Below are 27,488 nucleotides of genomic sequence, written 5' to 3'. Positions count from 1 at the left end.
TGGCACCGGGGTGTCGCAAGAGCTGCGGGCGATTACAGTGGGACCTGGCCGTGGGGGGGTGGGTGGGGGGCAGCCGGGGCTCCCTGGGGGTGCTGAGCCCTGCGTGGGGGAAGAGAGGTGGGGACACGTGGGGTTTGGGGTGTGACCCCAAAGGGGGATGTGACCCCAAAGGGGGATGTGACCCCCGGGGCTGGGGAAGGGCCCCGTGGGGGTGGTGACGAGTCCTGCGGGGATGGGGGTGTGGGGACACTTCCCACGGGGTCTGGGCTGTGTCCCACGGGACGTGGGTGCCCCCTCCCGTCCCTCCGGGGTTGTGAGGTGGCAGGGGTTCGCCCCCCCCCCCCCCCCCATATTGCGCAGCCCCCCCCACCTCCCGCCCCCTCTCCGGGGGGGCCGGGCCGGCGGCGGGGCCGGTCCTTGACCCCCCCGGTTAATGATTCGCCGCCGGTCGCTCCCCGCTGCCAGCGGCCCCGCTGGGCAAACACCGGCCCGGGGCTCCGGGACGGGACGGGCGCCCGCGGCCGCTGCTGGCGCCGGCGGGGCCGGGGCCGTGGGAGGGCGCTTCCTCCGGGGGGGCGGCTTGGGCAGGGCGGGGGGGCACTGCCGGGGAGGGGGGAGCCCCTTTGGGGGTGCACGGGGGGGGGCACCGCCCCATTTAGGGGGCATGGGGGGGCGCTGCCCCATGTGGGAGGGCACGGGGGGGGGCACTGCCCCATTTTGGGGTGCGCGGGGGGGGGGACGCTGCCCCGTTTGGGGGCGCATTGCCCCGTGTTGGAGGGGGGGCACTGGGGGATCACCGCCCCATTTTGGGGGTCACCGCCCCGGGGAGCCCCGGGTCCCGTCCCGGCTGTCGCTCCCCGGGGGGGCCGGGCAGGGGCCGGGGCCGGGGGCCGGGGCGGGGCGGTCCCGCGGGGCCCCGTTAAAGCGGCGGCGGCCGGAGGCGGTGGCCGGAGGCGGCGGCGATGGGCAGCGAGGGGGAGCGGGGCCCGGCGGCGGCCCCGGCCCCGGGGCAGGGCGACCCGCGGGCGCTGCGGAGGGACTGCCAGCACCGGTGGGGCCGGGGGGGTGCGGGGGGCGGGGGCCGGGGGCAGGAGCGGGGGGCGGTGGGGGGCAGCCGGCCCCGGAGCTGCGGGGAAAGGGTTTGGGGGACCTGGGGGAAGGACCCCAGGGGTGCAGGTACGGGGGAGGACTCTTGGAGAGGTGCGGGAGGGGGCAGGGGCCCTGGGGAGGACCCCCCATTTAGACACGCCGGGGGGGGCAGGCCAAAACGGGCGTCTCACCATCCCCCCTCCCTGCCCTGCACCCCCCGCCCCCCCGGCTCCATTTCCAGCTCAAAAGCCCATTTTTCTGCTCCAATAACTCGCTGTGGGGCCCCTGGGCCAGGGCGGGCACGCAGTCACCCCAGCCCCTGGCCAGGGACGGGGGACGTGGGACAGGTCCCCATCCCCTCCTCCGTGCCCCCCCCCAGGCCTAGACACCCCCACCCCATAACTCCCCCCCTCCCCCCCCCCCCCCGGTCACCCCCAGGATCTTCGTCAACCGGAGCCTGGCGCTGGAGAAGATCAAGTGCTTCGGCTTTGACATGGACTACACCTTGGCCAGTGCGTTGTTTTGGGGGGGGGGCTGAGGCAGGGTGGGGGGTGGCAGGACCCCCCCAGCCCCTGCCCACACCCCCCCCGCCCCCCCCAGTGTACAAATCCCCCGACTACGAGGAGCTGGCCTTCGCCCTGCTGCTGGAGCACCTCGTCTCCATCGGGTACCCCCATGAGATCCTCGCCTATAAGTACGACCCCACCTTCCCCACCCGGTGAGTTTTGGGGGGTGGGGGCACAAGGTGGGGGTGTCGACGGGACCCCACCCGCTGACGGGGTGTGCGGTGCAGGGGGCTGGTGTTCGATGCCCTGTACGGGAACCTGCTGAAGGTGGACTCCCACGGGAACCTGCTGGTCTGCGCCCACGGCTTCCGCTTCCTCAAGGGGTGAGTCTGGGACCCCCCGCCTCGGGGGATGAGGGGGGGACGGGGGGGGACCCTCGGCATGGGGTGCAGCTCCGTGCTCCCTCCCCAGGGCCGAAATCCTCCACTATTACCCCAACAAGTTCATCCAGCGGGATGACATGAAGCGCTTCCACATTCTCAACACCCTCTTCAACCTCACGGGTGAGTGAGACATCACCCCTCCCCCACCCCCCACCCCATCGTGGGGTGCTGCCCTCCCCCCGTGCCCCCCGCGTCCCCTCTCACAGCCCCCTCCCCGGCAGAGGCCCACCTCTACGCCTGTCTTGTGGACTTCTTCACCAACTGCTCCAGATACGTCAAGTAAGAGGGAGATGGTGGGTGGGGGCTTGGACCTGGTGGCTCTGGGGTGGGGGGGGTGGGGGGGGTGGGGGTTGGGTCTCCCCTTGGCAGAGCAGCCCCTTCACCCCCCTTCTCCCGACCATTGCAGCTGCGACACCGGCTACAAGCACGGGAACCTCTTCATGTCCTTCCGCAGCATGTTCCAGGACGTGCGGGAGGCCATGGACCACGTCCACCTCTCGGTGGGTGCGGTGGGCAGGGGGCTGGGGGGGCTGCTGGGGGGGGGAAAATGCTGATAGTGCTGGGGATGCCCCCCCCGGGGAGGTTTTGGCCAGACTCGTCCATCCCCTCTGCAGGGCTGCCTGAAGGAGAAGACGCTGGAGAACCTGGAGAAATACGTGGTGAAGGATGTGAGTGTCTGCAGACCCCCACGGACCCCCCCACCCCACCCCGGCCACCTCGGCCGGGTCCCTGTGGTCCCCCTGCCCCCCCCCGTGCTGACTTGCCCCTCGCCAGCCCCGGGTGCCGCTGCTGCTGAGCCGCATGAAGGAGGTGGGGAAGGTCTTCCTGGCCACCAACAGCGACTATAACTACACCGACGTGAGTGGGGGGGATCTGGGTCTGTTCCCCCCTGCCCCGGGTCCAGCCTGCCCTGGGGGGGCCCTGAGGGGGCAAAGCGCAGGCAGGGGTCTGCCCTCCCCAGGGACAGTGGTGGCAATGCCGGATGTCCTTGCAGGCCATCATGTCCTACCTGTTCGACTTCAGTGATGGGGACAAGGTGAGTCTATCCCCGGTGCGGGCTGGGGGGGGGTGGGGGGTGGGGATGGGGGGGGGGGTGGGGGGGGGGTGGTGGTGGTGAAGGGTGCCATCGGCAACCCCTCACTGACCCCCCCACCCCGACACCCAGCAGGCTGAGACCCCGTCGCGCCCATGGCGATCCTATTTTGACCTCATCGTGGTGGACACCCGCAAGCCGCTCTTCTTCGCCGAGGGCACCGTTCTGCGCCAAGTCAACACGGTGGGGTTCCCTCCACTGCCGCGGGGGCTCCCATGGGCACGGCGGGAGGGGGGCTTCGCCATTGGGTGGGCACCGAGCGGGCATGGGTAATGGTACCCCCCCACCCCGGGGGCCTCTTGTCCCGCAGGACACGGGGAAGCTGCGCATCGGGACGTACACCGGCCCGCTCCAGCACTGCGCCGTCTACTCCGGTGGTGAGCAGCCAGCCGGGCTCCGCGGGCACACGGGATGGGGACGTGCCCGTGCCGTGGCCCTGACGTCCGGCTGTTGCAGGCTCCTCGGATGTGGTGTGTGACCTGCTGGGCGTGAAGGGCAAAGACATCCTCTACATGGGAGACCACATCTTTGGGGACATCCTCAAGTCCAAGAAGCGGCAGGGCTGGCGCACCTTCCTGGTGGTGCCCGAGCTGGCCCGTGAGCTGCAGGTCTGGACGGAGAAGAGCGGTGAGCAGCACCCGGCCGGGGACACAGACCCTGCCCGGCCAGGGACACGGCCGAACCCAGCCAGGGGAGATGGCCCGGAGCCTCCTACCCACCCCGATGGCAAAACCAGCCCCCGTGGGACGCGCCCTGACGCCCTGTGTCGGTCGTGCAGGGCAGCGGGGGATGTTGCCTGCGCTGAGCCGGCCCCGTTGCCCTTGCAGAGCTGTTTGAGGAGCTGCGGAGCCTGGACCTCTTCCTGGCGGAGCTGTACCAGTGCGTAGGCACGGGGCGGGCAGGGGGCACTGGTAGGGGTGCAGGCACCCGTGGGGGACCCTCCAGGCGAGCCCCCAGCCGGGTGTCTCCCACTCCAGGCACTTGGACAGCGGCAGCAGTGAGCGCCCGGACATCAGCTCCATCAAGCGTCGGATCCAGGTGATGCCCAGGGCACCGTCCCAGCCGGCACTCAGCTCAGCCCCCCGCCCCGATCCCCCTCATGGGGGGCACCCAGGGGGGACGTTGGGTGCCCTGATCATCCCACTGCACCCGCAGAAAGTCACACACGAGATGGACATGTGCTACGGGAAGATGGGCAGCCTCTTCCGCTGCGGCTCGCGCCAGACGCTCTTCGCCAACCAGCTGATGCGCTACGCAGACCTCTACGCTGCCTCCTTCATCAACTTCCTCTACTACCCCTTCAGCTACCTCTTCCGGGCACCCCCAGTCTTGGTATGCCATCCCGGCCCCCCTGCTCACCCGTCGTGCCTCAGTTTCCCTCCGTGCCTGGGGGGGGTACAGGGCTGATGGAGGTGTTTGGTGGGCACCCAACCCCTTGGCTGCTCTGTGCCGGCCCCTCTCCGCGAGCCTTCTCCCCACCGCAGATGGCACACGAGTCGACGGTGGAGCACAGCCGCCCGGACACAGGGGAGGCAGGCACGGCCCTGGCACCCTGGCTGGCCCGGCACGGCCACCCCGGCCAGCAGGTGGGTGGCAGGGGACAGAGAGGCCATTGGCCACGGGCACAGGAGTCCCGGCGCCGGCACCCCAATGCCGCTGGGGTCCTGTGCCCACTGAGCCCCCCACCTCCATCTCAGGTCACTGGGGTCCCCCAGGACTCTAGTGGGGAGGAGGATGATGGAGAAGCCTGAGCCCACCCCAGCGCCGATGGAGGACATTCGGTGGCCCTAGCCTGCGCCCCACATCGCACCTCTCCCTGCACAGCGCTGCCCTTCCCCCCGACGCTGTGCCAGAAGGTTCCCCCACAGCCCACGGGCTGCCTGGTCCCCCCCACCTTCACCCATGGCCCCCCAGCCGGCTCCGTGCTGGCCTGGGGCCACCCAACAGTGGGGAGAGCCGGCAGTGCCGCTGCTCCGGCTACTGCTGGAAACCCGCTTTGCACGGGGCGGTGGTCCCAGCAGCTCCTGCCCCTCCCGCTTTGGTGCCCCGGGTGCCACCGCAGCGCTGGGGCCCGGCTCTGGCTGGAGGTGGGTGAATGCTGCTCAAGCATAGGAGGGCTCTGGGGGTGACCGCTGCTCCCTGGCAATCCCTTCTACCTGCTATTACCCTCTTCTGTTTTCCACCCGTTTCTATTTATAAAAGATACTCAAACTCCTGGCACCATGGAAACATAAAATTGGCCATTTCAAAGGAAAAACTGCTTTGCCCCCAAGCCTGGGAGGTGGGGGCAAAGGGCAATTCCCAAATCCTCGACCAGCAGCTGGGACAAGTGCAAGCCCCTGGGCAGAGGGCGGCAGCCCCAAGACACCCCTGCCTCTGCCGCCACTGTCCTGCACCCCAGAGGAGAGGGCCGGGCCTGCCGCACTCCCCCGACCAGGGCCAGATCAATGCTGGGAATTCCTGATTCTGCTCTAAGACTTCTCACGGCATCGAGGTTTCTCAATAAAGATGCTGAGCCAATGCCGGTGCTGGCTGTGTTGGGGGGAGGCAAAAGAGTGGGATGAGGATAGGACCGCTGACTTGCTGGGGACGGTGACGAGGGGGCTCCCCTCCACCCTTCATGGCAGCTGTACCGCTTTACTCCTCTCACCACAGCAGGGAAAGCATGGCAGCCCCCGGCAACCGGCCCTTCACCAGCAGCATCGTGCCACCGCTCGCTCTGGGTGCGAGGGCAGCCCTTGAGGGAGGGGGGGCTGCTGCAGGGCCCTGAGCACACTAACAGGGCTGAGCCGTCCCGTCCCGGACCCCCAGCCATGCCCCGGGGGCTGGGAGCCTGGCCAGCTGCATCCCCAGGACCTCTGCACCCCTTGCGTGCACCGCCTTCAGCCTCAGGGCCTGCGCGGTCCCGCAGGTACCCCAGGCCCCCAGCCCCTCGCCAGTCTGGCATAGCTGGTGCTGCTGCACGCGACTCAAGACACGGGGTCTGTGCGTGCCTCTTGGCGGGGAACATTTGGATGCTGTCCAGGTAGGGCACAACTGCAGCTCTGGAGCAAATCCCTCAAGACATCACTTCCAAAACACTGGAAGGTGGCTGGAGCATTGCAGAGTCTGACTGACATCATCCTACAGCCGGAAAAATCGGGGTGTGGGTCAGAGCAGAAGAGCCAAGGGCAGTCCCAGGGGACGCAGCCCACGTCTCCAACCCCAGACCTTGCACACTGCTCACTAGGCCATGCTGCATTCTCTACTTCAAGTTTTTATTTAAAACAGTGCTTAGATACTTGATACAGGGTTATTATGTGCCACCGCTACATATTTACTTCTGGAAGGCAACAAGAGAAGTCAGTGGAGTGCGTGCAAGGCAGCACGGGGAGCAAGCAGCCTGCACCCCGCCAGGAATCCCTCAGCAGCACTCTGGGGGATACAAACTCAAACCCTCCAGCTCCGCCACCTCTGGCAAAGCCTTGTTTTTCCGGAAGAAGAACCGAGTCTCCTCCTCAGCATCCAGGATTTCACTGAGGGACGACACCACAGGGTCATGGTCCTTCAGCATCTCTGGGAAGCGGCTCCCAACCCGCTCTATCCGCAGCGAGCGCCGCACTGGCGTCAGGAATTTGAGCTCTTGGCCTTCCAGCAACTCCTTTCCTCTGCGGGGAGGACAAGAGCCTTTAGGTAAATCCTGCAGAGGAGCGCTGGCACAGGCAGAGGGTGCTTGCTGCCAGGAGCAGGCAGCTCAGCCTTACCTGGTTGCAGATGTAACTTGTAACTTGATTGAGATGGGCAGGCTGGTCAGGGGCTTCCCCGTGAGGCAGGGAGTCGCTACCACTTGCTGCCTCTCACTCGGGCAAGGCGTTGTAGGCTCCCAAGGAACGGGCTGCTCAGCCTTTTCCCCTGACAGGAGAGGAAAAGGGCAGCGCGGTTGCAGAGAGAGCAGAGAACGGCAGCTGGGGAGGGATTACGACACCACGGCGCTCCAGACACGGGCGAGGGCACCTTGCTACAGAGGCGTGATGGGGACTGTGCCCAGCCCTGGCAGAGGAACCTTGCCCCATTTTTGAGATCAGGATTCTGGACTTTCACAACACTTGGTCTCCATCAAAGTCAACGGGGACGTGGCGTGCTGGGACAGACTGCAAACCATGCTGCTTCCCTGCCTGCAGCAGCAGGGAACCCCAGCCTGCCCACGCTCCAGCCTGCCAGCCAGCCCCCACATGCACATGTTACCTTCTGATGTTTGATCTGTAGCCTTCAAAATATCAAGGACAACTTCTCTGAGCTCCTGAAGCGGCTGCAGGAAAAGCAGAATGCGGGTCAGGGCAGGCCTGACTCGGGAACAGAGACTGGAGTTACAACTGAATAGGAGAAAAGGTTTTTGCTGCATCGCGACACCCCATGCTGGAGACAGCGGCAAAAGGCTGCAGAATTTCCCTTCTCCAAGTGAGATCTGTCAGCACACAGGCATGGCTGGGCAGGCGTCCACCCTGCGTGGGTAAATCCCACCAGATGCTGCAGTTACGCTGCCCAGACCAGCACAGAGCTGCCATCACATCGCTTCCAGCTACAGCTCCAACACGGCACAGAGTGCCTGTCCTCCCCATCCTCCCCCCGGCCCCGTTCATGCCCGCACGGCACCGCCTGCTTGGCCGACTAAAGCCGAAGGTGTTCCTATGGACAAAATGGGACCGGCAGCTCTAAACGGCTTTTTCAGCAGTGACTAGCGCTGCTGAACTCATCCCAAAATCCAGCCCCTGAATCTCGAGAAAACCTGCTGGCGCAGAGGCAGGGAACACAGGGAGCTACCGAAGAGAAGCGCGCCTCACTCACCACAGCACCAGCGCAGACTGCTGCTTTGTACAACCCCGTCACATCAAAAGGGCCGCTCCGGGCGAGGAGTTTCGCTTTGCAGATCCAGAACTTGGCAAATTTCTCTGCCTGGGGCACGTGGGACAGCACTGCAGAGAGCTCCTCTGCCTGGACACCCTACAAGATGGGCAAGGTCCAGGAGAAAGGTGTCAATTGCAAGGGCCGGCGGTGTGCACGGGGGGAGCTGTCAGTGCATAACCGCTCTCCCAGCGCTCTCGAGGAAAAAGGAGTCTCTGAAGAGTCCGGTTTTTGCAAGTCTCCTACGTGACTGTGGACAGATAACAACTTTCCTGCCTCTATTTTCCCCTTGGTAAAATGAGTCTAGTATTTCAGAGGGATGGCAAGGGATAGACTCTTCAGTGCTGGCACTAACGGAGCCACTAAACCCTGGAGCAGGGCTAGCGGTCAGCGTTCCCAGAGGTGATCCTTCACAGCAGCTGTCAGCTCCACCAGGGACATACCTTAAGCTGCCTCAATCAGCCTGGGCTGCTGCCGCAGAAATTCCTGCTGCAGGCTGCACTGCCAGGTACCAGGACACCGGCAATGACACGCACAAGCCCCGTGACCGGGTATCGCTCCATTTTCCCTGTCAGTGCATCTCACGTGCCTTTGGCCTATCCGTAACTCCATGAGGACTTTTCCTACGCATGATGTTACCCCTCTGCCAACTGCAGCCGAGCGAGCAAGAATGCTTGCTCCAAACCCCTCTGTGCTGTTGGGGGGATGTGGCCCTCATCTCCTGAGATGCTCCAGGAGAAAAGGAGCCTGTTCAAGCAGCTCCTTTCCCATTCCCACCTCCTCAACGAGCTTCAGGCACTCCGTTAATATGTTGTTGATATTCTCCAGGCGGAGCTGCTCTGGTTTCTCTTGCTTCTCTTTCTCCTTGACATTTCTCCAGGACAGCTTCACTGGCTTTTTCTGAAGCAGCATCATAGGTGGCCGCTTGTATGTCTTGCCTTTGGATGCCAACCACTCCTCCAGCTGTTTCCTGTCAAAGGACCAAGGGATTGCTGTTACCACCCCAGCAGACTGCCAGCACTTGCCAGGCTACTCTTTTCCCCTGGAATCTCCCTCTAGCCAACTTCAGCTGCTTGGGAAGAACCAGTACATCTATCCTAAAAATGCATCCGAGCTCTGGGCTGGGAAAGGAAAACCCTCTCAAGTTTAAGCGTGGCTTGAAGATAAAACAGGAGAGCAGCTGCACACTCTCCTCCCGCTTGCTGAATTAGTGGGAGAGGAACGCAGAGTACCACCAAATCTCAACCCCACCCTCCTCTGTTCTGGCGCATCAACCTCCAAACAGGCGTTCACTGACAAGGGGACTTTGGACCCTTTTTTCAGCAGGTTGGCGCTGATTCACCCAGTTAAACACTTTAAACTCTGCTGTCCCCTGGAGGTGAGGACAGAGTTGGCCAAAGCTGCTACTTACTTACGATCTGCAGCCGATGGGGTCTTGGGAACACGCCTAGCCTGTACTCCACTTGCCTTTGGCAGCTCTGGTTTAAGCCTCTCTCTCCTACTCCTAAAATCGCTCTCAATTGCTTGAGTTTTGGAGCCGTGTACGCTGCGAGGCTGGTTTTGGGGAACTGTCACTCGGGATACTCCTGCACGTCCAGGAGGCACCACCTTCACGTCCTTCCTACCCACCTCCCCTTTAGCTGCAGGCTTTTGCCATTGCACCATGCCACCTGCTTTCAGGCTGGATTTCAGGTTTGTGGTCCCCTGGGGCCGGATGGAGGCTGGAGGCTTTGTGGGAGATCTTTTCAGTTGGGGGGGTCTACTGTGGTACTTAAGACCTCCTACAGGTTCCCTTGCTGTACTGGTTTTTTCCTGCTTTGTCCCTGGTTTTTTATGTAGCAAATTAGTAGAACCAGTAAGTAAGCGAGGGGGCTGCAACGGCTGAGTTTTGACACTTGGTTTTTGAGACGCGCTCTTTGAGCCTGGCAGGGTTTTCCTGAATTTGTCCTGAATTGGCTCTTCCTTAGCCTGGTGGCTAGTAATTCTGTCCTTTGGGCACGTGACGGTTCTTGACATCGTGGCTGAGCTTTGCCTGTGAGCCAAGACTCTCTTGTTCCCGAGATTGTTCCCATCAGACTGAAAAGCTCTGTTCGGCACAGGGTGTGTAGAGGCTTGTGCTTGGACGTTTTCTTTGTTGCAGACCAGCCTGTCCTGCAGGCCTTCGTTTAGGGAGCAAGGTGCCCCAGGAGGGGGGTGGTCACTTCCAGTCTGAGGTGCTGCAGTGGTGACAGTCTCCTGTGCAGGCTTCTTGTTCCTTTCTGGATTTAAGTGACTGGAGTTTGAAGTTGGGAGCCTCCCTCTGGGCTGCATAGAGCAGCTCATGCTTGGCACGAGCCCCAGGGGAACCTTTGTGCTCTTCCTCGGCTGCTCTGGACGCACCACCGCTGCTCTCTGGGATGTATTTGAAGACTTCTGCTGAGCAGCATGGCCAGCGTGCTGTGTGGATTTGGCACCAAGCTTGCCAGCCCTCTGAGCGCCCTTCACCACGTTTCTGAGAACGTCCTTCTTGTTCCTGTCGACCTGGAGAGACAAAATGAACCTCGGCCCCGAGGAGAGCTAGCTTGGTCAAATCCCTAGCCCTGCTAGCACAGGGGACGTCCATGTGAAGGCCCACAGTGACAAAGCAGTTGTCCAGAGAGCAGTAACACAACACCCACCAGCGCATGGGCAGAGGAGTCTCCCACGCTCAGTTCCTCTGAAAAATAATTAGTTGACTTATTGCCAGCTATTTAGCAATCTGTTGACTGCACCCCATTGGGGTCAGGAACTCACTGCCTTGATTTGGGTACCCTGTTCTGCCCAGACTCACTTCAAGCATGAAATACAGAACTAGACTGAAAAGATTTCTACTTACATGCTCTAGTTTAGAAACTGGTTCTAAGGGTGGATTCAGGCAATTCGTCTGGTCCTTCAAAAAGGGTCTGTAGGAAGTCAAACAAGATATCAGGTTATTTAACAGCTGTTGCAGAAAAGGTTAAATATCCAAAACACTGCTGGGTGTCTCAGTCATAGGAGCTTACAGAAAACTTTTGGAAATCAAAAAGCTCTCAAGGAATTGCCACGTAATATTACTTCTTTTTCTTTTGCGCAGCAACAGAAAAGCAACACAAAGCATTGACATCCAAGGCTGTCACAAAACTTACAACGAAAGTAACCAAAATGGTTCCTGCAGGCAGGGGGGCCTAGCAGGCAGGAGACTGCAATAGGTTTAGAGGCTCCTGAGGCTGCAGCCCCTGGCTGGTGTCCCGACTTGCCCTGTGTGCCGCAGACAGCTGAGGCGCATCCGCTGCTGCCGTGCCGCAGGTCACAGCAGTGTCTCAGAGCACATCGGCCAGGGTTTACCATGCCACAGTGAGCCACAGCGCTGTGGCGGCTGATTCAGGAGCCCCTCAGCTGCCCAGACACTGGCAGCAAAGCAGGGAGGTGGGGAAGCAGCTGTGGCTGTCAGCTCCCCCATCCTCTCCTTCTCCCCGAATTGGAGCCCTCTGACGGCAACCAGCCACGGGGTTCTCCCACCCCTCTGCTCTGGAGCTAGCAGCCCAGCCGTTAGGGAAGATTAATGCCTGTGCAGATATTTTTCTGTAATGAAAGAGCCCAGAGAGTTAGGGTGTTGTCCTCTATTCTATATAAGTGGTGTACTATGCCATAAAGAAAGAACATGAATCTTCTCTCCTCATTTCTATTATATTAGTGGTGTTTTCCAGAGCCTGGCACCAGGGACTGGTTTGCTCTTTCTGGTCTCTGATCCTGTTTCCCTTTATCTTCTCCCCACTGAGAAGTTTCATGGCTTCCTTTGCACTACAACGTCATGAGAAATACTCACTGCAATGGGGAGTGTTCATGTTTGCCAAGCACATCAGCAGTTTCAATTAAAAGCTTTGCAGAAAGGTGCCTCACTACCTGCAGCCTGCAAGCGGCTGCTGTGCTCACAGCAGTGTATCTGCATGCAGCCTGGCTCCCGAGGAACCGAGCAAGGCAGCGAAGGGGTCCCAGAGCCAGGTAACTCATTTAACAGGTGGCTGTATCTATTTCCTTTTAAATGCACTGAAAATGCCCCTTCCTAACACTAACCTATCCCAGAAGGCCACTGAAAGCTGCCATTAAAAAGCAGCGGTGAGACTTGAACCACCCTTTCTTCAAGACCCAGTTACGAAGCTGAGTTGTTGGCAAACAGGCCTGTTCTGTCAGACCCAAGAGCTGAGATGAGAAAGTTTCAGAGACTCAGAAAATACCCAGAAGAGACAATATCAACCAGCAGGAAACATCAACACTCAAACCGTCCCTTTGCTCCTGCTGCCAGTAGCTCTCCAGAGCGCTGCCGGGGTGCTTTGGGGCAGAGCTGTCCCCAGTCGCTGCCTTGACAGCGAGGCACTGGGAGGAGGCGATTCTCTGCACGCTAGTGAATCGCTGCAGAGAGAAGGCAGACACTGGCAAGCTGGGAAGTCAGCTTTACCTCAGAGAATCACCAAATGATTTGGGTCGGAAGAGACCTTTACAGATGATCTAGTCCAAGCCCAACATCCTCCTGACTTACTTTGCACTTGGGCATTTCAGCTTTTCTCTGGCTGCTAGGTACTCCTGGAGCCGTCTTCTCCGCTCTTCTGCAAAGAGATGGTAGGAAAATGCAGCGCGTGCACCACAACCTCGGTATTTGGAGTGCCAATAAGAATAGATTTCTTTTACATTCACAGCATTACTGTGCAGGTCCCCCACACTCCCCGCCCAAGCCTGGCAATGCTGTTCCCAGAAATTCCCTGAGCATTTCCATGCACGTGAGATTGCCCATCATCGGCACATAAAGACCGGAGCTCTCCAACACTCGCAGCGTGATGCCGCTTAAAACCTCAGTTACGTGGGGCTTAGTCAATTTGCAGAAGGAAAGCAGATACGCTGTCAATGACCCTGCTTCAGCTACATATCCCATAAGCCTGTACCCCGCTGTGGCCAAGACTTCTGCTAACACAGACAGGTGGGAAAAGCGAGGAGCATCTCAACGGGACCGGCAGGGGATACCTCTGACACCCCCAGTTTGGCTGAGGGCTGTGGTACTGGGACGTCCTATAGCAGGGACAGCCTGGCCTGGCTGGAGTCCAGCATCGCCCGTCCCCAGGGCCTCGCCCCTGTCCCTAGAGCTGTCCCACCCTCACCTGACAGTCCACATGCCCAGGGCTCTGAGGGCACTTCAGTCCCCCACCACCAGTCCTCTGCTCCCCGAGCCACCCCCTTCCCTTGACGCTGCACCCCAAGGCTTCCGCAGAGCTCCAAGAGTAGTGTGGCACCGCCGGGGTGCCCCCATTCTCCCCAGCACTCCAAGGCACACCCCAAACCCCTCCGCACTGCCTGCCCTCCCAAACCACATCAGCGCACCCACTCCGTGGGTACCCCGCTGCGCACCCCTCCCCGCCCCAAACCGCCCCGACATTTCCCCCAAAGTCCCAGCACCCACCCACTCCGTCCCTGCCCCCCCACCCCCCAAGGCCACCCAAGCCTATCTCGGGTCACGCCCAGCCCAGCGCCCCCCAGATCACCCCCTGCCCCCCCCCATACCACGGGGCACTCGCGATCGCCTCTGTCACCACAGGGTCCCCGCAGATCGCTCCCAGCCCATACCCAGAGAGGTGTCACCTCCCACCCACCCCAGTGGTGTCCTGCCCCTCCCGCGTCCCTGCCCCACAGGGTCCTCCGATCACCCACAGCCACCCTGGAGGCCCCCCCGCCCCATATCAGCCCCTGTTCCCCACCACCTCCCGCCCCACAGGATCTCCGCTCCCCCCGCACCCGCAGGGCCCTGGACCGCCCGCACACCCCAGCACCCCCGACCTCGCAGCCCCCCACCCGCCCGGCCCGAGGGGACGCCTGTCCCCCCCACCCCATGGGTCCCCCCGGCCCCTCACCCTGCGCGGCCGCCCCCGCCCGCTCCATGCCGGGCGCTCTCCTCAGCACGGCCAACGGCCCGCCGCCGCCACCAACTGCCGCGCTGCGCTCATTGGCCACCGCCTTCTTCAAACCGGCCAATGGAGAGCGCGAAACCGGCGGGGCCGGCGGGAGAGGAGAGTCGTGATTGGCTAGAGGCGGGCAGGGGGGTGGTGACAACACCGCCCCTCCGGCATCCCTACTCGCTGGGGGCGGGGCCAGGCGGGGAGGGGGCGGGGCCAGGAGGGGCGGGGCAGGGGGACACCGCCCCAGCGGCTGCCGCGTCAATCAGAGCCGATTTCCGTCAATTAGCGTGGGGTGGGGCGGCGTGGCGTGACGTCGTGGCATTGCGTGATAAGGCGTGGAACGGCATGACGTCACATGGTATGCCAAGCCATGCCATGCCAAATCATATTGCGCCGTGCCATGTCGCGCCATGCCATGTCATGCCAGCCCGTGCCAAGCCGTGCCTTACCGCGCCACACCAGACCACGCCGCACCGCGCCACGGTGTGACGCCACGCTAGGGCCCACCAGGCCGTGCCTCAGTGGTGGGCGGTGGCAGGGGCTGGGGCGGGGGTGGCAGCCCTGGGGGGCTGCGGGTGACCCCCACCCGTGGGACGGCCACCCCCGGGTGCAGGGTGGGCGCGGGGTGGCGGAGGGTCCTGCCTGGGGCCGGCCAGGCCGGGGTGGTCCCTGGGCGGTGGGGCAGCCCCCCACCTCCTGGGCTTTGCACCCAGGCCTGGGGGGTCCCCGAAAGCAGCCGAAGCAGCGGGGTTTTCCCATCCATAAACCACCCCCGCGTCATGTAACCCCTGTGAGAGCAACGAGCTGAGCGACGCCATCCTGGGAAGCCTTTTATTTCCACATCGCCAACAAATACCCCCGTTCCCGATAACAAAAGCACAATATTTCCAATAAAATGCATATAAGTTAAAAGCAAGGGGTGGACACAATAAATATAAAAGCCCTGGACAAACACAATAAATATGTATAAATTGGGGTGACTCGGGCCCACAGGGCCCAGAGCTGCTATTTCACCTGAAATAGATGGGGAGGACGGGGGTCCTGGCCGGGGGGTTTGTACTCGGTACATACAGCCTGAAAACCAGCGACTGCCGGTTGGGTTGGGTCGAGTGCGGGGGCTCTCAGCGCCCGCTCAGCTTGTAGGTGGCAATGTTGACCTGGTCGGGCCGGTCGGTGATGCCGACGGGCTGGCGGGGCTGCAGGGAGGTGCAGATGAACCAGCCGGGGAACGCGGCCGACTCGAAGCGGGTGGTTCTCTCGGCCAGGCTGTCCAGACGGTAGAAGATGAAGCGGGTCAGCTCCAGGCTGTCAATGTCCCTCCTGATGTCGGCTTCCTACAACCAGGGCGGGGAAACAAGGTTCAGGGTGGGATGGAGCCCCCAGCCCCACGGGGGACAGCGCCGGTGGGACCCCCCGCTCACCTCCAGCTGCAGCACAGGATTGTTGCCGCTCATCACACACGACATGTAGAGTTGGCAGCCCTTGATGCCCAATGCCACCGGCATCCGCCCGGTCCCTGGGCTGCCCTGCGACGGCCGGGGACGGTACAGAGCAATGTTGAGCTTCACTGCAGGGAGAAGGGACGGGTTAATGGGTGGTCCCGGGGCTGTGGAGCGGCTCCTGGGTGGTCCCGGGATTGAGGATGGGGACATTGGATCGGGACCGTGTCCCCTCACCTTTCTGCCCAGCGGAGGGTCCCTGCAGGTGCAGGGCCACCAGCTGGGTGGGTGACTCCAGCACGAAGCACTTGTGGTTAATGTCGAGGATGTCGAAGGACTGGGAGCGGGTGTAGCGGTAGATGGGTGCCCCAGCGTAACTGCTCTCGATCCGCTGGAAGGAGACGGGCTCTGCGGGGAGGAAGACGGTCAGGGGGATGCTGATGCTCCCGGGTCCAAGAGCATCCCCCAAGAGCATCCCCCGGTTGGGGTGACACCCCCGACACCACCCCTCCATACCGAAAATATCGTCCAGGAAGTCCCCAAGGTCACTGTCAGCAAAGTCCTTGTGTGCCGGCCGCTTCAGGAGCTTGGTCACAGCCACCACGAGGATGGCGGCCCGGCGAAAGTTCCTGGCAGGGTGTCCCTTGGTCACCGTCACCTGGATGCCCACCCCGGGCAACGTCACCTCCGAGTCCAGGCGGGGTTTCTGGGGAGGAAAGGGGACTTGGGGTGAGAACCCAGCTTCCCAAAACACGGGGGTCTCGCCATTCCCACCACTCCAGTGTTACCTTCTGCGGGCAGAGGCAGTCGGGGCCATAAAATGTCTCCTCGTTCAGGCTGAAAGGCAAAGGGAGATGGTGAAGCCAGGGCCACTATGGTACCAGTGCGGCATCATGTCCCCAGTGTCCCCTCTGGCACAGCCACGCTTACCTGCTGCACTCCAGTGTGTCCAAATTGGGGACGAATGCCATCTCTGCTGCTGACTGCAAAAAACCTGGGCAGAGACTTGCTGGTACCTGTCGAGTGCTACAGCACTTGGCTGCCTGCTCCTGCCTGTCCTGCCTGCAGCGTCGCTTGGGCGCTCTCTGAGCCCGACGTTGTCGGCACAGTGGGTTTTCAAGAGCTGCTGGAAGGAAGCTCCGTCAGAGCGGGATTTCCATGTTTTGCAATGCTCGGGTTTGCCCAGTTCCTCTGGCGAGACCGGGAGGCTGGGGGGCTGGCTGCCCCCGAGCAGCGCCGTGGGGCTGAGCGAGGGGCCATGCGTGGGGCAGAGCAGGGGGGATGCTCTGGGGCTGGTGTGTGGGGCAGAGCAGGGGGGATGCTCTGGGGCTGGTGTGTGGGGCAGAGCAGGGGCGATGCTCTGGGGTTGGTGTGTGGGGCAGAGCAGGGGGGATGCTCTGGGGCTGGTGTGTGGGGCAGAGCAGGGGGGATGCTCTGGGGCAGGTGTGTGGGGCAGAGCAGGGGCGATGCTTTGGGATCAGTGCATGGGGCAGAGGGCAGGGGCGATGTTTGGGGTCAACGTGTGGGGCCAGTGCTCGTGTGCTGGCCCTCAGCGGCCGGGCTGACCCAGCAGGGACTGCCCACCGGGGCCGCGATGACGCCCACCCTCGTCAGGGCCGGGGACTGCGGCTGCCCTGGAAGGGGCCGGTGGCGCAAGCGCTGCCGCTCCGCCATTTCCCCACGGCTTCCTCCTGGGCTGCCCCGGGCCTACGGCACCTCGGCCGGCAGAGCCCTCTCCATCACCCCTCCTGTCCCCACCGCCCCAATATCAGAGGGCGCAGGACCCCGCTGTCCCCTTGGTCCCTTGTGCCCGCCTGCGCCGCCCTGGGGATACGGCCTTTGGGGATGCTGTGCCTTTGGGGACGCTCCTCGTCACCATCCTGCCGGCCGGGCTGAGGACGTGCACGGCCAGGCTTGCGTGGCCGCGGGCTGTCAGGGTGTTTTCCTGGTGCCCGTTTCACTTCCCGAAACCGCCGGGCAGCCCCGCGCGGCTCCTCAGCTCGGAACTGCCGTGGCCGTGACTCACCCGGCAGGAAATTGCCAGCAACCCCAAAACTCCCTGGGGCACCTCTCGCCCGCCCAGCCCTGCCTGCGCCCGCGGCCGGCTCTTCCTGTCCCCCATGCAGGGGCGAGGCCCGCTGGCTGTCACCCATGCTGGAATGCCCCCGAAAGCCTGAGGTCCCACAGGCCATGGGTCGCCCATCCCAGGAGGTCCTCCAAACTATGGCGGGGGCCCCCAGGCCGTGGTGGAGGTCCCCAGGCCATGGCGGGGTCCCCAGGCCATAGTAGGTGTCCCCAGGCTGTAGTGAGGGTCCCCAGGCCGTGGCGAGGTCCCCAGGCCATGATGGGGTCCCCAGGCTGTGGCAGAGGTCCCCAGGCCATACTAGGCATCCCCCAGCCGTGGTGAGGGTCCCCAGGCCATGGTGGAGGTCCCCAGGCCATACTGCATGTCCCCAGGCCACACTAGAGGTCCCCAGGCCATGACAGGGTTCCCAGGACATACTAGAGGTCCCCAGGCCATACTAGGTGTCCCCAGGCCATGGCGGGGTCCCCAGGCTGTGGCAGAGGTCCCCAGGCCATACTAGGCATCCCCCAGCCGTGGTGAGGGTCCCCAGGCCATGGTGGAGGTCCCCAGGCCATGACAGGGTTCCCAGGACATACTAGAGGTCCCCAGGCCATACTAGGTGTCCCCAGGCCATGGCAGATGTCCCCAGGCCATGGCAGGGTCCCCAGGCCACACTAGAGGTCCCCAGGCCATTCTAGGCATCCCCAGGCCACACTAGCTGTCCCCAGGCCATGGCAGGGTCCCCAGGCCATAGCAGAGGTCCCCAGGCCATATTTAGGTGTCCCCAGGCCATACTAGGTGTCCCCAGGCCATAGCAGAGGTCCCCAGGCCATAGCAGAGGTCCCCAGGCCACACTAGCTGTCCCCAGGCCATGGCAGGGTCCCCAGGCCATACTAGATGTCCCCAGGCCATAGCAGAGGTCCCCAGGCCATATTTAGGTGTCCCCAGGCCATAGCAGGGTCCCCAGGCCATATTTAGGTGTCCCCAGGCCGTGGCGAGGGTCTCCAGGCCATAGCAGCGTCCCCAGGCCATGGCGGTGTCCCCAGGCCGTGGTAAGTGTCCCCGCCGCCCAAGCCACGCCCCCAACGCCTGGCCCCGCCCCTGAAGGGTCCCGCCCACCCGGCGCGCGGAGGCGGCCGCGCAGGCGCCTTGGGACGGGCTCGGAGGGGGGCGTGGCGGCAGGCGGGGAGGGTGTGGCGACGCGGTGACGCAGCGTTCGGGGCGGGGCGGCGCGGGGCGGGGCGGCAGCCGGCGGTTGGGGGCCGCTGTCAGAGCCGGGGCCACGAGCGGGGCGGACGGACGTGCCGGTAGGTGCCGCGGCGGGGCTGGGCTGGGCGGCGGGGGCAGCGCCGGGCTGCACTGGGGCGGGCCGGGGCGAGGGCCAGGGCCGGAAGAGGAGGGGGGTCGCGCTGGGCTGGGGGGGGGCCGCGGCCGCTCCCCGGTGTCCTTGGCGCCGCCGCCCGGGCGCCTCGGGGCGGGGCGGGGGGGGGGCGGGACTGCTGCTAGAAAGGCAGCCCGGCGCGGCCAGTGGGAAGGCGGCCTGGCGCCTCGCGCCGCTCCTATAGGCGGCGAGGGGCGCGAAGCCCGGGCGGCGGCGGCGGGCGCTGATTGGCGGGCGTGGAGCGGGGGCAGGCCCGGCGCGCGCGCGCGCGTGTGTGTGGGGCGGCGGGCGGGGGGTGCCGCGCCCCCTTCCCGCGCCCGGGACCCCCGGGCCCCCCCAGGGCCCCCGGGCCCCCCGCCCCGTCCCGCCGCGGGGCCGCGCCCAGGATGCCCCGGTCCGCCCCGCCCGGCGGGTGGATCCCCCGCTCCGACCCGGCGGGGCCTCCCGGGGCGGCCTCGGACGGCTCAGACGGGCGGGGGGGGTCGATGGTGAACCCCCCGCTGCCCCGGGGCCCCCGGCTGCTGCGGGCCCGGAGGCGCCTGGTGCTGGAGCAGCTGTGCCGGGAGCCCGCGGCCCTGGGGCGGCCCCGGCCCCAACGCTTCCTTTAACGCTGCATTTATTCGGATTTTAACCCTCGCCCCCCCAAAAAAAGAGCAATTTCCAACTAACTGCTTCCTGGGGCAGATGTCACGGATTCTGGCTGCCAGACGTCAAATTTAGTACCTTAATCTGCTTAACGGTACGCTCTCACCTGTCCCAGCCATTAATCTGTTATGAATATTCCTGTTGTTTGACCTCTTGGTGAAATTTGGGTCCTGATCTGCCTGTTGGCACTTCCGCTCCTGAACGCCTCTTCAGCTGTAACTCCGTGCGTGAACTTTGTGTTCAGGTGTGACCCCCGTATCGGTTATCTTGGGCTCAGTTTCCTGTGTCCTTGCTCCTGGTCATCGTGCGCTATTTTGATTTACCTCGAAACATCCCTGCTCTGAGCTCGCCCTGGTCTGCAGCGTGGCACGGGCTCCGGCACTTTTGGGAAGCCGACCCTTTCTGTGAGAGGCCCTCAAAGACCAGCTGGTTCTGCTCATTTTGGGTCAAACCCTGGTATTAACCCCCCTCTTTTCCAGAGAGGTCACCAGGACACTGCTGAGTGGCAGCACCGAAACCGGACACCAAAGCCGGAGATGCCACCGCCGCTTTAATCCTAAAGCTTTTTCCTCACCATGTGCGTGCCTTGTGTGCTGACACCCAATTTGGTCAGCTCTCTAAAATATCTGCGTGTGTTTTGCCGCTTAAATCTGCGGAGGGTAACCTGGGAAAACATCTAGTGCCTGCCATTTCTTGCCTGTGACGGTCCTGGTTTGACTGTGGGCAGAAGTAAGTAAGCGGGGTGGAAAGGACGAGTGGTCTTCCCTCCTTCCCCTGGGGACATCTGTAAAACACTTCGGCTGAATTAGAGCGGTCCCAGGTCTTCCTCAGGCTCTCTGGACCAAAATCTTGTGTTTTGAGGCAGGAAGTGTAGCCACTGCTGTGCTGAGTAGCCAGAACTAGATTCAGCAAGGCAAATCTGGAAGCCCGGCTGATGAAACGCCAGTAATGAAGGTGTATTTTTTTTCTCCAGTCCGCTGTGAAACTTCATTTTAATCTGGTGAACGCACGATAGCTGCTTTGACATTGGGCTGCTGCTCGTTAAACTGGTTGGGGATATGGAAACCGTCCAGTTGGGTCACCTCCAGCCTTGGGTCCTGTCTCTTGCGGGAGGAGCTGGGTGAAAAGGGCAGCTCCAAGAGCTGGCTCCAAGTGCCAGTGCTTCCCCCAAGATGATCTTGCTCCAGCGCTTTCCCTTGGGCTGCGGCTGTTGGTCGGATGTGTGTAACGAGGAGCGTGGTTAACCCTAGGCCTCTCTGTCCGTGCAAGGCTGCGCTCCACCAAGGTGGACGTTGCTGGGGGACCTTTGAGAGGTCCCACGCCAGCTCTGCGTTGCTTTTCTGGGTTCTCTGGGCAGGGGAAAGCCCCTCTTCGGGTCTTTCAACTGTGTCGGCCTTCTTGGGTCTGAGCTTTTAAGGAGAAGCGATGAAGCGGTCTGTCCTGGAACCCACATCCCAAGTGCTTTGCACCACCGTACCTCTGCTTTGCGAGGGATCTTCCCCGTAGATGGTTTCTTCCCAGCTTTATCCTGGTGCACGTAACACAAACCGGTGAGAAGAAAACCTCAGCCAAGCAGAGTGGTCGCGGGGTGAGTAACACAGCAAAAATCGAAGCCAAGACCTTCTACATGGGAGAGAGACTGATGGAAAAAGCTTCCACGCTGGGTCGGCGTGATGAGAGTTGTCCTCCTGCGGCTTGCGCAGACCTGGAGGAGCGTGACCCGCTAGACTGGATCAGCTGGACGTAAAGGAAAACGTGACATTCAGTGTTAAAATCCAGCTGGCAACAAATGTTTTCCAGCACCCTTCCGGGCATGGTGCTTTAAAGCGCTTTTCTTTGGACTCGTACGACTGGCTGCGTCGCTGCAAATGGGAGGTTGAAGGGCCAAAGTGTCCAGCTCCTGCTGGAATCCGGGTTTCATAGAGAGGCTTTTCCTGTTTAAAACAAAAAGAGGATTCTCAGAGGAAGAATCAGAAAATCAAAAGAAATCAAAGAATACTTTATGGATTTATTATTGGAAAAGGAGTAAATGTTGGCTAGGAACTAAAGAGGAAAGCACTGTGGGAACCTGATACCTTATACTGTTAATCTGGGCTGCGCATCGCCATCAAACATGCCTTATTTTGTACGAAGGTGCTGATCTAAAAAGGTGCAGGTGGCTTTGACGTGCAGCGGCTCGTTTGGGGCCGGCGTTGGGTACCCCACTGAGCAAATCTGCTTTTCACTGTCGTGTCAGGGGAGATGACAGTGCCATGCCGGCAGGGACGGGGGAGGCAGACCCGGCCGTGCTGAACGTCTTGAGCAGAAACTGTGTTTCCCAGCCGTCGGGGATTCGGCCATGCGACAGGGTGGATGGATCTAATCTAAATTAAAAACTGATCCTAAGCTCAGTTCTCCGTGCTTGGGGCTGACGGGGGGCGGAGGGGGGTGGTCTCTGCTCTGCGCTCTCCTGCAATAATTTCTAACCCGCTTTTCCCTCCTCTCCCCCAACAGGAACTTGTGTGAGGCGACAGGACAAACATGCTTAACTTAAGGACTTGTGCAGCAAAGCTGAGGCCGTTGACGGCCTCGCAGACTGTAAAGACAATTTCCCAACACAGGCCGGCAGCACCCAGGACGTTTCAACAGATCAGGTGCTACAGCGCACCAGTGGCTGCCGAGCCTTTTTTGAGTGGGACTAGTTCAAACTACGTGGAGGAAATGTATTATGCTTGGCTGGAAAATCCCAAAAGTGTACATAAGGTAAGGAGCAACCTCGCCAGGATATCGCCTTTGCTTCTCTCTCTGTGTGTCTGAGCAGCGGGTTCAGGTAAGTGCACGCATCTCAAGGAGGATTGAATTCAGCCGGAGCGGCCGGATGGTTGTGGATGGTCCTTCTTCCTCACTTTGCCCAGAAGAAACGCCAGCGATTCCTTGAGCAAGAGCCAAGAGGAGTTTCTCCGTTCAAGAGGGAATGCCATGGGCTTGTGGGACGCAGGCAACATCCTGGATCACAAGTGGATACAAGGAATACCTTCTCCTGGGAATCCGCCTTTAACGAGCTCCCAATGCTTTATTTTTTCCAGCTCTGATGGCTCATCAGAAGGGTTTATTCTGGAGCGGAGGAGGTGGGGGGGCATTATTCTCCACATCTTGACTGGTTTCCTTTTTGCTTCAGGCACGGGTGGTGTTACATGTTGGGGTAGACGGGCTGTAGCTAAGCTTGACCTTGAGCTTGTGTGCATAAAGCCAGGCTGCTGATCTGCAGCCTGGGGAGGGGGACTGGGTCTGGTGGCCAGAGGAATTCCCACCAGCTGCTCCCAAACTTAAAATTGGGAAAGCAACCCAGCCATGGGCAATGTGCGCAGAGGTCTGTCTTGATGTGAATTACTGAAGCTCCTCCAGCGAGGAGAAGGCCAGCTCTTTAACGTAGAGTCCAGTGGGTGAGGGCTCAGCTGGGAAGAGGATTTCTGAAACCCGACTGCATTTTTCCCCATCCCCAGTGTTTCACAAGGAAAATGTTCCTCTAGTGACCATGTCTCAGTATTACCCAGGGGATTTTTAAGACAGTTTCATACATGTCCTGATGTAGAGCAGGGATTTTCTTTATTCAGTAGCACGTGAGCAGTCTGCAAATCAGGACGTGATGGTTAAATGAGCAGTCAAGGGTGAGTAAGGAATCTCATGCCCCAACGCTTGCATCAGCATTGAGTGTGTTTTTGATGGCACCAATCCCACGCATCCAAAATGCACTGTAGGGTGCTGTAAAGGTCTTAAGATAGGATCAAAGCTGGATTTTCACAAACAATGTTGACTTTATGCTTCTTTTGAGGCAAACGGGTGGCTGAGCCAAGCAATACAAACTTGGGAAACACAAAGTACGTTGTTTTGGGTTGTGCCCTTTGTCAAATAGTGACTTGAAAGCTACCCAAGCACATGCACGTGTGCAGCCCAGTCCTTCAGAGGTGGGACAGTGAATTAAAAGCCGTGAATCAAAATGCTGTAGTCTAATTTAAAAACAAGTGAGGGTTAAATGCTGCTTGTTCCAGTGAGAGGCACACTTGTGTCTTTGACAAGAGTCTTCACGGTTTGATACCGGCTCTTTGATCTAAAGACACTGCTCAGACTTGAATGTCGCTCTGAGCAGATATGAGAGTAAACGCCAAGTCTAACGGGGGCAGCTGTCTGGGAGAAGTGTATTTGGGTCCTGAGGCCAGACCTCTGGATCTCTTCTGGTCTTGTCTCTTTAATGTAGCCCCTGTAGCTTCATCTGCTTGCCTATAGGTAGGCAGTGCATGCAGTACTGTATGGGAGTCCTCGTGCATGCTTGGCTGAAGAAATTGGAGGAGAATTTAGGTTGGAAGGAGCCTCTGGAGCCTCTGCCCTGGCATGGCTGGCTTGGAGGTGGCGTCCAGCTTGGAGGTGACGTGTAGCTTTGTGGCTAGACCAGGTCACTCGGGGCCTTGTACAGTCAAGTTTTGAGCACCTACAAGGATGGAGCTCCCAGCACCTCTCCAGGCCTCCAGTCCAATGTTTATGGTGAAGAATTGCAGGTGTGTATTAGTCCCCCCATGGAAATCAGTGTCCCTTGAAGTACTTTTAAGTGCTTGGAGAGCAGTTCAGGAGTTGACATACGGTTTTGCCTCCAGCGCGGCTGGGAGTGGTTTGTGGCAGTAGGAAAATCAGTGTGAAATGACGTGGGATCTTATCATTGCCAGGAAGCGAACCTGACATTAGTAATGTAAAAAGCAAGTCTTACGGACTGCTTTTTAACCAAAATCAAGCTGGCGTCTGGCTTGGCAAGAAGGGGGTTGGACCAGGGGGGTTGGACTAGATGATCTTTGAGGTCCCTTCCAACCCAAACCATTCTGTGATCCTATGAAATCCAGCTCCAGGTCCCAAAACTTCTGGCGGGGTTGATACCGAGGTTTGGTGTGAACGTTGCAGTTGCTCCCTGGTGCACTTGACCCTCGTACTTGACTCATCTGTCCTGGGTGGATCCCATCTCATTCCAGTGACCACTTTACCGAGATCCCTTCCCAGCTCCTAGCTTTGCCTCTTTCTCCTCTCTGCACTTTTTCATGGCTCACCCTGTCCCCGCTGGGACACCGAACCCCTGCGGTGGGATCGGGGTTGCGGCCATCCCTGGTCTTGGCTCGCAAGCAGTCCCCGTCAGCCCGTGTCCCCTCTGGCATGACCGTGGAGTGTGTCACCCGCGTCCCTGATAAGCGTTGGCCTCTGTCCCATTATACGTAGGGTCAGATCCGAGGGTGGAGTTCCCAAAACCAGCCGGGCTGTCGCACGGACCTGGCTGTGCCTTATCTGTTCCCTGCACAGAGCAGAGACCAGCTGTGCCTCGCTGTGCTGCTTTTTGCTGGTGAGGGTGAGACCTTCAGCCAGGGAAGAGCTGGGGTTTCTTTGCTGTTGTTGCCAAAAACCTATGAGAACTCCAGCCAGCACGACCATCCTGGCTGAGCAAAATGAATTCATTTCCTCTGTGCGGACACTGGTGGTTTAAACTGCAGAAAATACTTAGGTGTTTGTTTAGAGTAGGGAAGACTTTAAAAAAAACAAAGCTATTTTAGGCTTTTTTCTGTGTGCAGTCCTTCAGCTGAACTCGAGTTTCTAAGTCTGATGAGCAAATAAGAGCAGAGCTGGGGAAAGAGGAGGCGAGGGTGCGGGGGGTCGGTGCCGGTGGGCTGCCGCAGGGTCAGTGCTGCTCGCTCCTGGGACCACTGCCCAAGGGAGCAGGGATGTCCTCCTCCTGCCCTGCAGGTCTGAGCGGCTCTTTGCCAACTTGGGTACGGTGCTGGCTGCTAGCGATGCTCGGCACGACCTGTGCTGTCTCCCCAGGACCCTGAGCAACTTGCTTGCTTCACGGCAGGCGGCCAGAGAGCTTTGACTACAGGTAGACGATACCTGTAGCCAGATATCTGCGACAAGTTTAGCCTCCCTAAACAGCAGCCCCTGTGTTCAGGTTGAACTAGTGTAAAGGGATACAGCTCTCACAGTACATATGTATATCAAACAGTCTTTAACGTGGACTTCTTAATATGGCAGTGTTTTGATTTTTTTTTTATATTGAAAGTGGTTATATGACCACAGCACATGTAGACCACGCTGTGTAACCCCAGCTTTGCTGACACAACGGCAGGAACCTGCAGTCTTCAGCGTGGCCAGAGCCCCGTGCCTGGCCCTGGGAGGTGCCTTTGCTGTGTCCGTTGCAGTCGTGCTCACAAATAGGGGCCCAGCCTGAATTTGGTAGGAGTCTCGCTTGAGAGTTTGAAACACTTGGGTTTCATCCCCCATCTTCAAAAGTGACCACCCCAGAGAATTGAAGGTCCTTCTTTATGTTGATAAGGGACAAGGTGATACGCAGAGCACGAACCGATCGATTGCTGCTTCACCCCCTACTCTCAGCAAAGGTTACCTGCTGTAAATTTGGTTTGGGCTCCTCCTCTTCCAGCCCCAAGCTCTGAATGTACCTCCTCCTTGCTAAAGCAGGAGGTGCTGCCTGGGTTGCCAACCATGCGGAGCAGGTCTGGTTCGTGCTTTCTGTCCCCTGGAGCCCGTGGCAGGAGAAGGAGCAGGGACACAGCCTGAGCTGGAGGTAGATGCCATGTCTCCCTTGTGCACCTCCCAGCCTGGAGCAGCCCCAGCCCAATTTGAGGTGCCTTGCGGTGGGTGGGAGATGCCACCCCTCTCCCCTTGCCGTGTGTGCCTGACCTCCGAGCTGGCTTTGTGGCAGAGGCTGGGACCCACAGCCTTCTCCAGAAACCGAGTCTGATAAATGAAGTGAAAGATGCTTGGTGAGCTGGTTTTGGGGCTGTTCTCAACAGAGAAGCCTGCAGTGAGCTCTGCTCTCAGAGCTGAGCTCAAAATCCCTCTATAAAGCCTGAACTATCCGGGCTTGCTGCAGCCAGCTGGCTCTCCCATCCTGCTTTGCTGGAGGAGCACCGGGAAAGCCGGTCTGGGCTAACGCCTTGCGCTGTGGCCATGGTGGGACACGCGGCTGTGGGGTGGTCACAGCAGGGACCTGGGGTTGAGACCATTTAGCATGCCGAGACCTGGGAGCTGTCTGCGCACTTAGGAGTGGGGAGATACTGACTTTGAGCCCTCTTGGTAAAAATTAGGTGAATCTGAGCTCTCTTATACCCAATATATATATTATACCCTATATATGTAGGGTGTAAGAGCTGGAGGAGTGCTTGCAGGGCTGCTGTGGGCACGGAGAGGGTCGAAGGGGAATAACCTGATGAGCTTTATTACTGCTGTTACCTTCAGCAAGTGCTGGATTAAGGCAAAGTCCTCCTTCCTGCGATAAAGCAGGATAACACTGATGGGGCTGTTCAGCCTCTCCCTGGGGATGCGTGAGCTCCAGAGGCACCTCCGCGGGTCACCAGAAACCCTCGGGGTGGCCCTCGAATACCTGTGAATTCAAAACCACATCAGCAACTTGAAAGCTGATGTTTTTATAGCGCTTATCGGCGCCACAGCCTTCAGTGGGCTGAGGCAAAGCCTGCAGTCCGGTAGCCTGAAATACTCTGTAATTATGTGGGGCAATAAAGTATTTAGCGAAAGTGCCTGAGCTGACCGAGCCGGTGCCGCACCTTGTTTGGAGAGCTTAAAATTAACTTTTTCTTTCAAAACAGAAGCAAGTTGCATCTCCAAGAGGTTAATATTGTTGAATGTCAGAAGGGAGGAGGTCATAAAGGCAACACCTCTGCCTCCTGGCTCTGTGCCTGTCTCCTCGGCACCACTGCCAGCCCCCTCCCTGGGCTAGCAGATGCTCCCTTTCTCTTGTCTGTCTTTATTTTCCAGTACATTAAACAACCTTAAACCACTGAGCAAGGCAGCCAGCCAGATTCCTCCCCATCCCGAGGGCATGGAGCTCATCCCAGGGTGCTTGTCCCTCCCGCTCGCAGGAGCCGATGGCTTTTGGGGCACCCCTGAGCTCTGTGAGCCGGGGGAAGGGAAGGGGCTTGGGCTGCTCTCGCCAGTGGCCAGCAGTAAGGATCGTACAAAAAG

At 60.5% G+C, this 27,488-nt stretch overlaps 4 protein-coding genes across 12 annotated transcripts in view; 2 read left to right on the top strand and 2 right to left on the bottom strand.

Moving 5' to 3' along the window:
* Positions 1–804: 804 nt before the first annotated feature.
* On the top strand, positions 805–5,651 carry LOC142420101 (cytosolic purine 5'-nucleotidase-like). Of its 4 annotated transcripts, none has more exons than XM_075523616.1 (18): positions 806–1,051; positions 1,528–1,601; positions 1,690–1,807; positions 1,883–1,978; positions 2,067–2,158; positions 2,260–2,317; positions 2,445–2,538; positions 2,653–2,706; positions 2,813–2,896; positions 3,033–3,074; positions 3,207–3,314; positions 3,442–3,508; positions 3,588–3,758; positions 3,959–4,010; positions 4,109–4,169; positions 4,287–4,463; positions 4,616–4,717; positions 4,829–5,651. In XM_075523616.1, the coding sequence occupies exons 1-18, from the start codon at positions 963–965 to the stop codon at positions 4,880–4,882; spliced, it is 1,593 nt and encodes a 530-aa protein (XP_075379731.1). In that variant the 5' UTR covers positions 806–962; the 3' UTR covers positions 4,883–5,651. The 4 variants fall into 4 exon arrangements, with proteins under 4 accessions (XP_075379733.1, XP_075379732.1, XP_075379731.1 ...); XM_075523615.1 differs by having other exon boundaries at positions 807–1,051; positions 3,204–3,314; XM_075523618.1 differs by lacking the exon at positions 2,813–2,896 and having other exon boundaries at positions 805–1,051.
* Positions 5,652–6,356: 705 nt separating this feature from the next.
* On the bottom strand, positions 6,357–13,984 carry CKAP2L (cytoskeleton associated protein 2 like). 3 transcript variants are annotated; one of them, XM_075523523.1, is made up of 9 exons: positions 13,907–13,964; positions 12,547–12,610; positions 10,867–10,933; positions 9,424–10,532; positions 8,790–8,982; positions 7,956–8,111; positions 7,356–7,419; positions 6,875–7,022; positions 6,357–6,778 (listed from the first exon to the last, which is right to left on the bottom strand). In XM_075523523.1, exons 1-9 carry the CDS (start codon positions 13,932–13,934, stop codon positions 6,535–6,537), a joined length of 2,073 nt encoding a protein of 690 aa, XP_075379638.1. In that variant the 5' UTR covers positions 13,935–13,964; the 3' UTR covers positions 6,357–6,534. The 3 variants fall into 3 exon arrangements, with proteins under 3 accessions (XP_075379638.1, XP_075379637.1, XP_075379639.1); XM_075523522.1 differs by having other exon boundaries at positions 6,358–6,778; positions 12,547–12,613; positions 13,907–13,984; XM_075523524.1 differs by lacking the exon at positions 6,357–6,778 and having other exon boundaries at positions 6,887–7,022; positions 7,356–7,453; positions 12,547–12,613; positions 13,907–13,984.
* Positions 13,985–14,936: 952 nt separating this feature from the next.
* Positions 14,937–16,361, bottom strand: LOC142420043 (interleukin-1 beta-like). The gene is given in 6 exon segments (XM_075523526.1): positions 14,937–15,285; positions 15,373–15,518; positions 15,628–15,798; positions 15,907–16,168; positions 16,170–16,227; positions 16,321–16,361. Coding segments are annotated over 6 exon segments (891 nt in total). The 3' UTR covers positions 14,937–15,072.
* A 2,331-nt stretch (positions 16,362–18,692) lies between these two features.
* The window catches only part of OGDH (oxoglutarate dehydrogenase), a 35,818-nt gene continuing 27,022 nt past the window's right edge, over positions 18,693–27,488 (top strand). For all 4 annotated transcript variants that reach the window (XM_075523804.1, XM_075523802.1, XM_075523805.1 and 1 more), the window contains exons 1-2: positions 18,693–18,762; positions 21,975–22,223. In XM_075523804.1, the coding sequence (XP_075379919.1) occupies positions 22,002–22,223 (222 nt within the window). In that variant the 5' untranslated portion in view covers positions 18,693–18,762; positions 21,975–22,001. The remainder of the gene's footprint in view (positions 18,763–21,974; positions 22,224–27,488) is intronic.

This window comes from Mycteria americana, chromosome 23 (genome assembly GCF_035582795.1).
Source record: "Mycteria americana isolate JAX WOST 10 ecotype Jacksonville Zoo and Gardens chromosome 23, USCA_MyAme_1.0, whole genome shotgun sequence".
NCBI classification, from domain to species: Eukaryota; Metazoa; Chordata; class Aves; order Ciconiiformes; family Ciconiidae; genus Mycteria; species Mycteria americana.
The sequence above is the reverse complement of the archived record's forward strand: the minus strand, read 5'-3'. Positions and strand labels throughout refer to the sequence as shown.

What these genes read in the sequence shown, in the direction of transcription:
- LOC142420101 (XM_075523615.1), top strand. Translation starts at nt 963, where the DNA reads ATGGGCAGCGAGGGGGAGCGGGGCCCGGCGGCGGCCCCGGCCCCGGGG. An exon ending in GACCCCACCTTCCCCACCCG is followed by an intron (nt 1,808 to 1,882) that starts GTGAGTTTTGGG and finishes TGTGCGGTGCAG; the next exon opens with GGGGCTGGTGTTCGATGCCC. An exon ending in ACGGCCACCCCGGCCAGCAG is followed by an intron (nt 4,718 to 4,828) that starts GTGGGTGGCAGG and finishes CCTCCATCTCAG; the next exon opens with GTCACTGGGGTCCCCCAGGA.
- CKAP2L (XM_075523522.1), bottom strand. Translation starts at nt 13,934, where the DNA reads ATGGAGCGGGCGGGGGCGGCCGCGCAGG. An exon ending in GCCTGAAGCTCGTTGAGGAG is followed by an intron (nt 8,112 to 8,789) that starts GTGGGAATGGGA and finishes CCCATCTTGTAG; the next exon opens with GGTGTCCAGGCAGAGGAGCT. An exon ending in TACAGATCAAACATCAGAAG is followed by an intron (nt 7,023 to 7,355) that starts GTAACATGTGCA and finishes CTCTCCTGTCAG; the next exon opens with GGGAAAAGGCTGAGCAGCCC.